This window comes from Dama dama, chromosome 12, assembly GCF_033118175.1.
Source record: "Dama dama isolate Ldn47 chromosome 12, ASM3311817v1, whole genome shotgun sequence".
Taxonomy (NCBI): domain Eukaryota; kingdom Metazoa; phylum Chordata; class Mammalia; order Artiodactyla; family Cervidae; genus Dama; species Dama dama.
Window position 1 is genome coordinate 1,539,962 of NC_083692.1, and position 16,123 is coordinate 1,556,084.

At 37.8% G+C, this 16,123-nt stretch overlaps 1 protein-coding gene across 1 annotated transcript in view; it reads right to left on the reverse strand.

Moving 5' to 3' along the window:
* Positions 1-3,155: 3,155 nt before the first annotated feature.
* Positions 3,156-16,123, reverse strand: part of TERB2 (telomere repeat binding bouquet formation protein 2) — a 38,218-nt gene continuing 25,250 nt past the window's right edge. Inside the window, exons 6-7 of the mRNA XM_061158335.1 lie at positions 12,884-12,972; positions 3,156-3,298 (exon numbers count right to left, since the gene is read on the reverse strand). Coding sequence (XP_061014318.1) covers positions 3,156-3,298; positions 12,884-12,972 — 232 coding nt within the window. The remainder of the gene's footprint in view (positions 3,299-12,883; positions 12,973-16,123) is intronic.

Consider the following 16,123-nt stretch of genomic DNA (forward strand, 5'->3'; position numbering starts at 1 on the left):
AACAGGATGAAAGACGCAGGAAAAATGATTGGAAGGAATGGAAACAAAGGGAACATGCCAGGTATCTTAAAGCAAGGTTCCCACATGCCATTTCTACTATGCATCCATTGGTAACCTAGCTATGCTTAATTTCAAGTGAAACTGAGAATATGGTCTTTATTCTAGGTAGCATGTGCCTGGACAGAAATTAGGAGTTCTGTCATCATGGAAGAAAGGGAAACAAAGAGACATTCAGAAGTAAATAGCAGATTCTGCCAATAACTCATAACTTATCTAATGACACAAAACCCTACCAAAAGCTAAAAAGAAAAATAATCTGATCATGAACAATGAAATAAGATGAACTAAGAACTATACATTAAATAAACGATGTGAGGAATGACTGTGCCTAATAGTGAAAAGCATCAGAGGAGACATGTTTGCAAAAGGGTCGAGGAATAACCAAAAGTTCTAATGTGGGGGAGTGTTTTTAATAAAATGGGAACCAGAGGCAATCTATTAGATACATGAAGGCAAAAAGAAAAAAAAAAAACAGTTTGAATGAGCAATAAAAAAATCATTCTGCCTTCACTTCCCATTAAGACAATAGATTTTTTAATTTATTTATTTATTTTAATTGGAGGTTTATTACAATATTGTGGTGGTTTTTGCCATACATCAATGTGAATCAGCCATGGGTGTACATGTGTCCCCCCATCCTGAATCCCCCATCCCACCCCTCTGGGTTGTCCAGAGCACCGGCTTTGAGCACCCTGCAGGCTTCATGCATTGAACTTGCGCTGGTCATCGATTTTACATATGGTAATATACATGTTTCAATGCTATTCTCTCAAATCATCCCACCCTCGCCTTCTCCCACATAGTCCAAAAGTCCGTTCTTTACATCTGTGTCTCTTTTGCTGTCTTGCATATAAGGTCGTTGTTACTGTCTTTCTAAATTCCATATATATGCATTACTATACTGTATTGATGTTTCTCTTTCTGACTTACTTCACTCTATAGAATAGGCTCCAGTTTCAGCCACCTCATTAAAACTGACTCAAATGCATTCTTTTTTATAACTGAGTAATATATTCCTTTGTGTATATGTACCACAACTTCCTTATCCATTCATCTGCTGATGGACATCTAGGTTGCTTCCATGTCCTGGCTATTGTAAACAGTGCTGCAATGAACACTGGGGTACACATGTCTCTTTCGATTCTGGTTTCCTCAGTGTTTGTGCCCAGCAGTGGGACTGCTGGGTCGTATGGCAGTTCTATTTCCAGTTTTTTAAGGAATCTCCACACTGTTCTTGATAGTGGTCGTACTAGTTTGCAATCCCACCAACAGAAAACAACAGACTTTTAACAAAAGTTTATCTTCGCCTATTTTATTTGTTCACATGCTTCTAATTCCCAAAAGGCTTATATTATTAACTGATTTTATTGCTTCTGGTTCTATTTCAAGGATATATAGTTACATCTGACCTTTTCTATATATACTTAAAGATATGATCACTTTTGTCTAGGAATCACTTTTGTTGTAGTTTTTGATTTACCAAGTAAATATGTGCATACTACATATATCAGAAAATACCCAAACAATTCCAAGAAGTCCCAATGCACATGACTTGGTGTAAAGTTACTTAACCCTATTAATAATTAACTCCGTGTGCACAGATAGGCTCAGTGTTTATATAAGAAACATGACTGACTGAATGTGACTGAGTATTCAGGAGAGATAATATTTAATACATTTCAGGAAAAGGATAATTAATATATTTTAGGTGTTCAGAAGAATTTACCCACAGGAAAGAACTTAACTACACATATGAAGACATAAGGAAAAATTATCATATGGGAAAAATAGAACTTTCTCAGCTAATGCTGAGATTAGTCTAAAAATTTCATATTATTGAGTTTTTCATAAATGAAAAACTGGTGCCCATATATATACACAAATAACCCAAACACTAAAAAAAAAAAAAAAAAAAAAAAAGTTCACTTTCTTTAGATAATTCTACAACTGGTATGCACTTCCTAGAAGAAAGTACTGGGGTTTTCTTATTGAAAGTAAATTTTTAAAATGTAACCAACCCACCAGATTCCACATAGCATGATCATATAAATAAATATAAGTTGCCTGGGATTTTCATGGTTGTCCAGTGATTAAAATTCAGCACTTACACTCCAGGGGACGAGGGTTTGATGCCTGGTGGGGGAACTAAGATCTTGCATGCTATGTAGCATGGCCAAAAATTTTTTTAAAAAGGAAAGAAGTTGCCTTCTTGAAATCACTAAAGCACTAGAAACCATTAAATCTCAACACTATTTCAGCTTATTCAGAAGATAAGGCAAGCATGCTTGACTTGTTTCTGAGTCCCCTTTGCAGATTTGCTATTATATCTGATATAGACTATATCACATACCATGAGGGAGAGTGGGGAAGGACTGGCCTGAAAAATCAAGAGGACCGTGTTCCAGTCCCAGTTTAGCCTCCAGTTAGTCACTCTAAGCAAGACACTTTGTCAAGGCCTTCATTTCCTCATTAAAAACAAACAAGTTAGACCCAGTATTATCTAAGGTCCTTTCTAGCACTGTGATTCTAGGGTATCTTGTGGGTTCATTTCAGAAGACGTAACATTTGTTTACATTAAATCACTTCTGATACACTGATTATCAGAAACTGTCCATATAATGAAGTGTGAATTATTTACTTCTTAACATGTTTTTTCAAGCCAGAAACAGTAATTCAACTATCACATTCTGAGATTTTAATCAAAATAAGATGACCAGAATCATAAAACTTAGCATTTACAGCATTAAACCTAGAAATATATATATATAGCTAATAGAACATTAAAGTAAAAAGAATATCTGACAGAGAGAGAGAGATTGAGAATTCATGAAGTATGTTTCATCGACAATTACTCCATAACAACTGTGCACTCAGAATTGGTGGACATAACCTTACAAGCTGGGGGAAAAGGCCATCCCAAATGTCAAAACAGAGAGCCAAAATGATTCTGAATTTCCTAAAGTACATTTTGAGGAAGAAAGAATTCTTCCCCATTCCCCCAACCTCCTGTCCCAAAGAGGAGAATTTAAAAATATGCACATCTTTGGTAATATTTTACAGAAAATAAATGCCCAGATAGAAGGACAATATTTAACTTAATACTTATTCTTTAGTTTGTTTTTTATAGCAGACATGTTAATTTCATTTTGAACATGGTATGCCAAATAACCTGAACTTCCAGGAATGAAGTCATGTAGCTCCCCAAGAAATTTCTTCATGGCATCAATTGATATATAACCTACAGAATAGAATATATATATTGGAAATTCTATCATACTATCTCCTTTTCAAGGTCTTTGATTTATTAGAGCTAAGATTTCCAAAGAATGTTTTTAGAAAAGAAGTAAAAAGAAGAAATACCAATGAGAATATTCTCCATAAAACGTGGTAACTATCGGGGAACACCTTCCTCCCCTCTTCACCACTACCCTTAGCGTTATACTCTTTTTAAAACACCAGATACTTCATTAGCCACTTTGACTACAGAGAGTGTGATGTACAGGTTAGGGCTGGAACTTAAAAGTACCTAGACCAAAATAACTTGGACGTGTGTCTGGTTTAGAGTATAACTGCTTAGAATTCTCTATCCAGCTAGCTACTAACAACACAAAAATCTAGCTCATCTTCCCTAGTAGGGCAAGTGACACCTTCCTGCATTGCTAACACTGAGATAACAGTATTTAATAAAAAATTAAGAAGAAAACTGATATCACAACTTAGTCAACAAAGGTTGTAGGTGTGAGTAATCCTGATGTCATTAATAATCTGAAATAGATATGAGAATCAAAAAGAAAACCTGAATGGAAAGAGCTTACAGACTCAATGATTTTGAGTAATATTACCTTGATAGCAGTTGCTTATCTGAGTGATAATGTTTTATGTGTAATATAAATGTTTGTGGTTTATACTAATATTGAAACCTAATTTAAAAGTAAATACCATATGAAAAAAAATTCTGCTAGAGCTCAGAGATGACTGAATTTAGACCACCACCATCAATAGTATATCTATACAGTTTGATTGTTTATAATAATAGATAATAAATTCAGTTAATAAATTAACTATGAGGCCAATAACATAAAATTCATTACAATCTTTAAAGATATTTTAAACATAACCATTTACTTTAGAAAATCTCTTAAAGCACTATTACTATCCTCCATATTGTTCATGGTCCTTGCCTAATGGCTAGATTTCTATGTAAAATAAACTAGTGCATTAAAATATTAACATTTAATTAACTGCACATACATACTATGTGACGTTTCTAAAGGTATGTGGGAGGATAGAAATTTTTAAAATAATTACTATATTAATAAAATTATTCCTGCAAGTTAAAGAGGGATAGGACATTTATGATGTAAAACTGGATTATTGTGGCAGTTTTGAAGTAGTTAGGACTTTAGGCTGAAATTGACAGACACTCAATTTAAACTAGCTTAAATGGAAACTAATGAGAACCTACCGCATAGCACAGAAAACTCTACTCAATGTTCTGTGGTGACCAAAATGGAAGGAAATCCAAAGAAGTGGGGCTATACATCTACACATAGCTGATTCACTTTGCTATACAGCAGAAACTGAAACAACACTGTAAAACGACTATACTCCAATAAAAATCAATTTCAAAAATTAAAAAAAATAAATAAATAAAATAGCTGAAGGTGAGTTTACTGGAAAGACACTGCCGTATCAACCGAACTATGAGGAAGGCATACATGGTGCTAAGCCTCAGAAATAACTAGCTCTCACAGCCATCTCAATGATCTCCAGTTTTTTCCTATACATATTAATTTAATTTTCTTCTCAACACAAGCTGACTTTCTTTACAGGGTAGAAAACATGGCCACCAGTAGCTCTCACGTTTTATATCTTAGAGCTATGGTCACTTGAATAAGAATGACATGACTTGCTGCACTCCATGTCTAGAAATCCAAAGAACTGTGATTGGTCCAGCTCAAGTCAGGTATTCATTCCCAAAGCAACTGCTGGAGGTAGGAACTAGCTCATGTTTTAGAAAATGTAACCCAAAATAATTGGGAAGAAGAAAAGAGAGTTCCTAGGAAAGGCATTCTTGTTGGACAATTCTATATGAATCTGTGGTAGCCAGCCCCTCAGATGGGCCTGAATGATCCCTATCATCTGGTATTCATGAATTTGTGTAGACTCCTCCCAGTTTGTAATTGGGTTGTTCTATATGACTTGACAGCACTTGGCAGAAGTAATGATACGTCCCTTCTGAGAATAGGATATAGAAAAGACACTGGCTTCTGTCTTTGACACACTCTTTCTCACACTTGCATTTCTCATTTTGAGGAAAGCAAGCTACCATGTTGTGAACAGCCCTTATGGAAGCCCACTTGGTGAGATCTAAGCCTTTTTCCAAAATCCAACAAGAACCCAAAGCCTGCCAACAACCATATGCATAAGCTTTGAAATAGATTTTCCTGTCCCTGAAATGACTGCAAACTGGCTGACAAACTGACTGCAACCTTACTAGAGATTATTAGACATAAGTATCCAACTAAGCTTCCCCTCATAGTTCAGTCAGTAAAGAATCTGCCTGCAATGCAAGAGACCTGGGTTCTATTCCTGGGTCGGGAAGATACCCTAGAGAAGGAAACAGCAACCCACTCCAGTATGCTTGCCCAGGAAACCCCATGGACAGAGGAGCCTGGCAGGCTACAGTCCATGGGGTTGCAAGAGTTGGACACAACTTAGCAACTAACTACCACCATCCAACTAAGATGCTCCTGGATTCCTGGTCCTCAGAAACTATGAAATAATAAGTGTTCACTGTCTTAAGCTGCTAAGTTTTGAAGCAATTTGTTACACAGCAATATATAAATGGAGAAGAGAATGGCAAACCACTTCAGTATTCTTGCCTTGAGAACCCCATGAACAGTATGAAAAGGCAAAAAGATAGGACACTGAAAGATGGACTCCCCAGGTCGGTAGGTGCCCAATATGCTACTGGAGATGAGTGGAGAAATAACTCCAGGAAGAATGAAGAGATGGAGCCAAAGCAAAAACAACACCCAGTTGTGGATGTGACTGGTGATGGAAGCAAAGTCCAATGCTATAAAGAGCAATATTGCATAGGAACCTGGGACGTTAGGTCCATGAATCAAGGCAAATTGAAAGTGATCAAACACGAGATGGCAACAGTGAATGTCGAATTTTAGGAATCAGCGAAATAAAATGGACTGGAATGGATGAAATTTAACTCAGATGACCATTATATTTACTACTGTGGGCAAGAATCCCTTAGAAGAAATGGAGTAGCCATCATAGTAAACAAGAGTGCGAAATGCAGTACTTGGATGCAATCTCAAAAAGGACAGAATGATCTCTGTTCATTTCCAAGGCAAACCTTGGAATATCACAGTAATCCAAGTCTATGCCCGGAGCAGTAATGCTGAAGAAGCTGAAGTTGAATGGTTCTATGAAGACCTACAAGACCCTGTAGAACAAACACCCAGAAAAGATGTTCTTTCCATCACAGGGTACTGGAATGCAAAAGTAGGAAATCAAGAAACACCTGGAGTAACAGGCAAATTTGGCCTTGAAGTACAGAATGAAGCAGGGAAAAGGCTAACAGAGTTTCACCAAGAGAATGCACTGGTCACTGCAAACACCCTCTTCAAACAACACAAGAGAAGACGCTACACATGGACATCACCAGATGGTCAACACTGATATCAGATTGATTATATTCTTTGTAGCCAAAGATGGAGAAGCTCTATGCAGCCAGCAAAAACAAGACCAGGAGCTGACTGTGGTTCAGATCATGAACTCCTTATTGCCAAATTCAGACTTAAATTGAAGAAAGTAGGGAAAACCAATAGACCATTCAGGTATGAACTAAATCAAATCCCTTATGATTATACAGTGGAAGTGAGAAATAGATTGAAGGGACTAGATCTGATAGACAGAGTGCCTGATGAACTATGGATGGAGGTTCGTGACATTGTACAGGAGACAGGGAGCAAGACCATCACCGAGAAAAAGAAATGCAAAAAAGCAAAATGACTTTCTGAGGAGGCCTTACAAATAGCTGTGAAAAGAAGAGAAGTGAAAGGCAAAGGAGAAAAGGAAAGATATACCCAGCTGAATGCAGAGTTCCAAAGAATAGCAAGGAGAGATAAGAAAGCCTTCCTCAGTGATCAGTGCAAAGAAATAGAGGAAAACAGTAGAATGGGAAAGACTAGAAATCTCTTCAAGAAAATTAAGAGTACCAAGGGAACATTTCACGAAAAGAAGGGCTCAATAAAGGACAGAAATGGTATGGACCTAAGAGAAGCAGAAGATATTAAGAAGAGGTGGCAAGAATACACAGAAGAACTGAACAAAAAAGATCTTCATGACACAGATAACCACGATGGTGTGATCAGTCACCTAGAGCCAGACATCCTGGGATGTGAAGTCAAGTGGGCCATAGGAAGCATCGCTATGAACAAAGCTAGTGGAGGTGATGGAATTCCAGTTGAATTATTTCAAATCCTAAAAGATGATGCTGTGAAAGTGCTGCACTCAATATGCCAGCAAATTTGGAAAATTCAGCAGTGGCCACAGGCCTGGAAAAGGTCAGTGTTCATTCCAATCCCAAAGAAAGCCAATGCCAAAGAATGCTCAAACTACCACACAATTGCACTCATCTCAGACGCTAGTGAAGTAATGCTCAAAATTCTCCAAGCCAGGCTTCAACAGTACGTGACCCGTAAACGTCCAGATGTTCAAGCTGGTTTTAGAAAAAGCAGAGGAACCAGAGATCAAATTGCCAACATCCACTGAATCATCGAAAAAGCAAGAGAGTTCCAGAAAAACATCTATTTCTGCTTTATTGACTATGCCAAAGCCTTCGACTATGCGGACTATAACAAACTGTGGAAAATTCTGAAAGAGATGGGCATACCAGACCAGCTGACCTGCCTCTTGAGAAATCTATATGCAGGTCAGGAAGCAATACTTAGAACTGGACATGGAACTGGTTCCAAATAGGAAAAGGAGTACATCAAGGCTGTATATTGGCACCGTGCTTATTTAACTTATATGCAGAGTACATCATGAGAAACACTGGGTTAGATGAAGCACAAGCTGGAATCAAGATTGCTGGAAGAAATATCAATCACCTCAGATATGCAGATGACACCACCCTTATGGCAGAAAGCAAAGAAGAACTAAAGATCCTCTTGGTGAAAGTGAAGGAGGAGAGTGAAAAAAGTTGGCTTAAAGCTCAACATTCAGAAAATAAAGATCATGGCATTCAGTGCCATCACTTCATGACCAACAGATGGAGAAACCGGAAATAGTGGCAGATTTTATTTTGGGGGGGCTCCAAAATCACTTCAGACAGTGACTGCAGCCATGAAATAAAAAGATGCTTACTCCTTGGAATAAAATTATGACCAACCTAGACAGCATATTCAAAATCAGACACATTACTTTGTCAACAAAGGTCTGTCTAGTCAAGGCTATGGTTCTTCCAGTAGTCATGTAAGGATGTGAGAGTTGGACTATAAAGAAAGCTGAGCACTAAAGAATTGATGCTTTTGAACTGTGGTGTTGGAGAAGACCCTTGAGAGTCCCTTGGACTGCAAGGAGATCCAACCAGTCCATCCTAAAGGAGATCAAGCCTGGGTGTTCATTGGAAGGACTGATGTTGAAGCTGAAACTCCAATATTCTGGCCACCTAATGAGAAGAGCTGACTCATTTGAAAAGACCCTGATGCTGGGAAAGGTTGAAGGCGAGAGGAGAAGGGAACGACAGAGGATGAGATGGCTGGATGGCATCACCGACTCAATGGACATGAGTTTGAGTAAACTCTGGGAGTTGGTGATAGACAGGCCTGGCATGCTGCAGTCCATGGGGTCACAAAGAGTTGAACACAACTGAGCGACCGAACTGAATTGAACTAAATAGATAACTAATAAAGTATCTCTTATAAGTTCCCAAACTTTTAATTATCAGAACTTTTTGGTTTGGGGACTTCCCTGGTGGTTCAGGAGTTAAGACTTCACACTTTAATGCAAGGGGGTCTGGGCTTGAAATTTTTTGCCTGCGAGATATTTATCACTATTAGTTATGCTTTTCCTTTTTATTAACTGTATGTGCTCAGTTGCTTCAGTCACGTCTGATTCTCCGGCCCTGTGGGACCACAGCCCTCCAGGCTCCTTTGTCCACAGGCTTTCCCACCATGAACTGGAGCGGGTTGCCAGGGCCCCCCCCCCCCCCCCAGGGGACCTTCCCCACCCAGACACTGAACCAGCGTCTCCTGCATCTCCTGCACTGCAGGCAGCTTCTCTGCCACTGAGCCACTGGGAAGCCACATATGGAGCTGTTAATCAGAATTTTTTATTATGGTGATAACCAGTGACAGCAGATGGAGAGAACTTAATTCCAGTCAAAAGCAAAAAATAAAAAACAGACCCAAAAAACTTTGATATTTTATGGGACACTTGTACCACCTGGATATACTTCTGGTTGTCACAACATGGGGGTCATGTGGTGGGGAGGGGCAGGTTTCTGGCTGGGATGCTACTGGCATCTAATGGGCACCGGCCAGGGTTGCTCTCTACAACAGAGAATTATCTGGCCTAACGTGCCAACAAAGGTCCGTCAAAGTCAAAGCTATGGTTATTCCAGTAGTCATGTATGGTTGTGAGAGTTGGGCCATAAAGAAAGCTGAGTGCCAAAGAATTGATGCTTTTGAACTGTGGTGTTGGAGAAGACTCTTGAGAGTCCCTTGGACAGCAAGAAGATCCAACCAGTACATCCTAAAGGAAATCAGTCATGAATATTCACTGGAAGGACTGATGCTGAAGCTGAAACTCCAATACTTTGGCCACCTGATGCAAAGAACTGACTGATTTGAAAAGACCCTGATGCTGGGAAAGATTGAAGGCAGGAGGAGAAGAGGACGACAGAGGATGAGATGGTTGGATGGCATCACCGACTCAATGGACACGAGTTTGAGTAGGCTCCAGGAGTTGGTGATGGACAGGGAAGCCTGGCGTGCTACAGTCCATGGGGTTGCAAAGAGTCAGACACGACTGAGTGACTGAACTGAACTGAAAATGCCATATATGACAGTTCCAGGACTGAGAAACCCTGTTCTAGGGTATAGCTTCAACTTGTATTTTCTAAAACCAAACATTAGATTTAAGAGATTTAACATTCACTGAGTTGAACTCGACCCATTTTGAGGAAGAGACAGTAAAGTTATAGTCACAAATATTGATACCGCTGCCTAAATTAGAACACTGCTGCCCTACATTTTCAATTAGATTACCACTGCCCTACATTTTCAATTAACACAAGCTGATTTTCTCAACAAGAAGTTATTTCTTCCTGTACAGGCAAATGGGCATGATAACAAAGGAAAGGCTGTCACTTTATGTCAAAATTAAAGACAATTAAATTATTTTTAAAATAAAGCTTTCTTCCAAAAAAGTACTATTTTTAAATTTAATGCAGTATTAGAAATAAAAAAATCATTATTCAACTTCACAAATTAAAAAATTAGAAGATTTTACTTTAGTTCTACCAGTAAAATCAATACCAGATTACCACAGGTTAAAATTATACTTTAAAGATAACTAATGATTATTTTTACAGTTTTTAATAATTTTATTTGGCTGCACTGGATCTTAGTGGTGGCACGTGGGATCTAGTTCTCTGCCTGTGTGCTAAATTGCGTCTGACTCTTTGTGACCCTATGGACTGTAACCCTCCAGGCTCCTCTGTCCACGGGATTCTCTAGGCAAGAGTGCTAGAGTGGGTTGCCATTTCCTCCTCCAGGAGATCTTCCTGACTGAGGGATCAAATCCATGTCTCTTACATCTCCTGCACTGGCAGGTGGGTTCTTTACCACTAGCGCCACCTGGTAAGCCAGGGATCAAACCTAGGCCCCTTGTATTGGAAGCACTGAGTCTTAACCACTGGTCCACCAGGGACATCCCTACAGTTCTTTTTTAGTTTGTTTTATATAACACTGCCATGTCTTTTTAAACAGTAAGATGGCAATGAGATATAGAACAACATTGTTGCTTATCCAAATCTAAGCATTTGTCTTTATTGTATGGCTGATTTTAATATTTATTATTGGTCTTTATGTTATCAAACAGTCAGTAAATCCAAATGAGCAAAAGACATTTAGTATGTGGTGATGGAGCTGCCTGAAGCAAAATCAATACCAATACTATACCATAACCATCCATGGTTTAAGGTACCTACATCTTATCTGAATATTTAGATCTAGGGAAAAATCTAGGCAGCAATCAGCTACTCCCAATCACAGTACTTAAGTACAGTTGACCCTCCAAATAATGTGGGGGTTAAGGATGCCAACCCCTTCAGCAGTCAGAAGTCCACTTACAATGTAGAGCTGGCCCTGGAGACTCAGTGTCCGCCTCTATCTGTGGTCCCCATCTGCAGACTCGCCCAACTGCAGAGTGTGTATGTAGAACTGTAGCATCTGTTATTTAAAGCCCTCGCATACTGGGCCCTGGAGCTCAGACACTTGCTATGCAAAGGGGAGCTGCACTTCTTCTTGGTTCACGGTCCTTTGCCGTCAACGACTGCTCCTAAGAGTTCCAGAACTGACTTTTTCTACTGTCATAGTCGGAATAGAAGTTTTCTTTGGTATCTCCAACACTTAGCCCCAAACTACACATTCAATGTTCTTAATTGCTTTTCTGAAGGCCATTTATATTACTCAAATGAATAGAAGGAAAAAACTAATAAAACAAATGGATAGATAAACTTAGTTAGAGGAATAGTAATATGATAGAAGACATTTAGGAATTTGTAAACTAGTTACAAGAGGTAATTATGACACTGCTAAAAAAGATAAAATGATAAATATACAAATGATTTTATAATGACACATCAAAAGTCTACACATTTTAGTCGTAGTGTTTTAAAAACAAATTTTTTAAATCCTCTATTTTTAAAATTAACAATGACCCTACTAAATACTACCCACATCAAATTATTCAAATAATATTTCCTACTTTGCCTTACTTAGCACTATTCAAATTTCAACAGCCACTTTTCAACTAGTTCCTTCGTTTGCACCCTCTCAATGTCAGCCTCAATTAATTGTCTTCTTTTTATGCTGGGCACTAGAAAACCTAAATATGGAGTCTGTCAACATCTGGGTGACCCATGAAAGGGCTTCTGGGCACATGTGAGCCTCTTTAAATTATATGTAAAGTTTATGTGTTATGTTTGTATGCATGTATGCTTAGAGGAAGGGACCTATATATTTCATCAGATTCTCAAAGGAAACCACATAATTAGGGTTGTTCAAGCAATTAATCTGGCTTCCCTGGTGGCTCAGATGGTAAGAATCTGCCTACTATGCAGGAGACCTGATCCATGTGTCGGGAAGATCTCCTGGAGAAAGGAATGGCTGCCCACTCCAGTATTCTTGACTGGAGAATGCCATGGACAAAGGAAACTAGGGGCCTACAGTCCAGAGGGCCGCAAAGAGTTGAGCATGACTGAGTAACTAACACTAACATTTTATACAATTAATCTTCCAAATCGGGACACTTAAGAGCAAAAGTTGATGCCAGGACAACAGGCACAAATTGGAACCGTCTTATGTAAACAGGAATGTGTTTCCACCTTGTCAATAGACCAGCATTTTAAAACAGGAAATACAGGGCCTATTTTGGGTCAGTTCTGCAGATTAATTTATTTAAAGTGTGAATGAGGTCTCCTATTAGTGTGTATGACAGGGGAGTTATACTTTGTACAAGGTATTCCCTTGTTTCTTCCCTACTTGAGTTGACTGTAAATTTTATTTTAAATTACCTGTTACCATGTTGTTCACTGGATAGTGCTGAAGAGGAAAGTACATCTGCTTTTCTACAACTGGAGTCCTTATAAAACGCTTTTCTGTGCTATAAAATGAAACATATAGAAAGTCATATTTATATTTGTTTTTTGGACTTGTTATACAAATTAGCCCATTATACAGAGTGAAGTAAGCCAGAAAGATAAAGACCAATACAATATACTAACGCATATATACGGAATTTAAAAAGATGGTAACGATAGCCCTATATGCAAAACAGAAAAAGAGACACAGATGTACAGAACAGACTTTTGGACTCTGTGGGAGAAGGCGAGGGTGGGATGTTCTGAGAGAATAGCATTGAAACAAGCATACTATCAAGTGTGAAACAGATCACCAGCCCAGGTTGGATGCATGAGACAAGTGCTCAGGGCTGGTGCACTGGGAAGACCCAGAGGGATGGGATGGGGAGAGAGGTGGGAGGGGGGATCGGGATGAGGAACACATGTAAATCCATGGCTGATTCATGTCAATGTATGGCAAAAAACACTACAATATTGTAAAGTAATTAGCCTCCAACTAATAAAAATAAATTAAAAAAAGGAAATTATTCCAGGCAATATGTATAGCAATGTATTGCTCTGTGATAAGATTTCAGTCTTATTGGGTGAAAACATTAACCATGAACTTCTTCTGTGCTTCCAAACAGATGGGGAAACAGTGACAGACTTTATTTTGGGGGGCTCCAAAATCACTGCAGATGGTGACTGCAGCCATAAAATTAAAAAATGCTTGCTCCTTAGAAGAAAAGTTATGACCAACCTAGACAGCATATTCCAAAGCAGAGACATTACTTTGCCAACAAAGGTGCAGCTAGTCAAAGCTATGGTTTTTCCAGTAGTCAAGTATGGATGTGAGAGTTGGACTGTAAAGAAAGCTGAGCACCAAAGAATTGATGCTTTTGAGCTGTGGTGCTGGAGAACATTCTTTCGAGTCCCTTGGACAGCAAGGAGATCCAACCAGTCCATCCTAAAGGAAATCAATCCTGAATGTTCATTGGAAGGACTGATGCTGAAGCTGAAACTTCAAACTTTGGCCACCTGATGTGAAGAACTGACTGATTTGAAAAAACCCTGATGCAAGGAAAGACTGAAGGAGGGAGGAGAAAGGGACGACAGAGGATGAGATAGTTAGATGGCATCACTGACTCAATGGACAAGAGTTTGAGTAAACTCTGGGAGCTGGTGATGGACAGGGAGGCTTGGCATGCTACAGTCCATGGGGTTGCAGAGTCAGACATGACTGAGTGACTGAACTGAACTGAACAGATATTTTTGGTTTTCTTGACTGCTTCACAAAACAAGTATTTATTGAGTAATAGAGACCCGGTCTTTCCCCCATTATTCTTGAAATCATAATAATTCAATAATACTTTATAATTAGATAAAATACATAAATACACATGTAATTTTAAATACTCTAAAAGAAAAGGCTCCATTTTAAATAATCGTTAACATTTACTGTTATTGTGTTCAAATAACTGGAACTCTATTAATTAGCACTTCCACATTTTAAGCAAAAAATGATGTCTGGGAAAAAACGTGAGGTACACTAAGTGACTTCTGAGTTAAAAAGAGAAAAAGTTAAATTATTCTGAGTGTGGTTATATAGTATAATTAATTATATTCTAATTTTTACAGAGCTAAGCAGTTTTCAACTAAAATATACTATTTTCTAAAAGCCAAATAGCAATGTTTATTATAGTCAGACTATATATAATCCATAGATAATACAACTATATGAGAATAAAAACTTCAATAATAAAAAAATTGAGATCATCCTTAAATTTATTATACTGAGTGATAACAAAGACTTTATTTTCAATTTGTTTAAAAGTCCATCTAAAAGAAACTATAGCTTGGAGACTTCCCTGGCAGTCCAATGGTTAGGACCCTGTGCTTCCAATGCAGGGGTCATGGGTTTGATTTCTGGATGGGGAACTAAGATCCTGCATGCCATGAGGCATGGCCAAGAAATTAAAAGAAAAGAAATGAAAACAGAGAAACCATAGCTCATTTACGAAGAGTTCTACAAATAAAGCAAAACAATGTTCCCAGAAAAGTCGGGGACTAAACAAGGATACCCATTATCATTGTTATTATTTACCATGGCTCTAAAATTTCTGGCCAAACAGAAAGAGATGGGGGAGGGAAAAGCAAGAAACAGAAGAGATAGCTAGTAAAATAGAAGAGCTATATAGAGAAAAGGAAGAAAAAATACTTCCATTATTAACAAATGATATAAATGTGTACCCTGAAAAGCCAAGAGAAAAAACTGAAATATTTTTAGAAACTTAAAGTGGGTAAATGTAAGACAAATACTCAAAAATAAATAAATTTTCTATGTATCAGCGATGACTAATGAAAATAAAATGGAAAAAATGATCCAATCCACTATAGCAACAAAGTTCATAAAAATTCTAGGAATAACATAATAAGCAGTTTCTGATTCTATCTGTAGAAAAATTGGGAAACCTTACTGAGATATCAAAAAATAAAAACAAAAAAAGGCATTGTCTTGGATAGGAATACTGAAAATTATCAATTATTCTCAAATTTAACACAATTCTCAAAGGGATTTTAGTGCTCAAGACGAAATAATTCTAAAATTCACATGAACAATCACGTTAGAAGATCTAACAGGAGATAAGATTAAATTTATAATAAAATGAAAAAATACCTAGGAATAGTCTTAAAAGAAATATAAGATTTATATGAAGAAAGTATGGGAAAAAATTTTAATATTTATCTACTTATTTGGCTACACCAGATCTTAGTTGCAGCATGCAGGATCTTTAGTTGCAGCATGTAGGATCTGGTTCCCTGACCAGGAATCTAATTGGGGCCCCCTGCATTGGGAGCATGGATTCTTAGCCAATAGACCACCAGGGAAGTCACCTGAAAAAAAATTTTTAAGGTCTACAAAAGAAAACTTGAACAAGCGAGGGAAAATATACCATTTTCTCAGAGAGGAAGATTCAGCGTCAAAGTCTCCCTAAATTAACCTATAATTTTTGTAATGTCACTAAAAATAACAACAGGAATTTTTTAATATGAATATGCTGGTTCAAATTCCATCAAAATTCAGATGGAAAAATAAATCAGGAAGAATAGTTAACTAAGAAAATTTGGAAAAGAATAAGGAGGAGGAACTAGCTCTAGATATTAAATCATATTATAAATAATTAAAACAGTGAT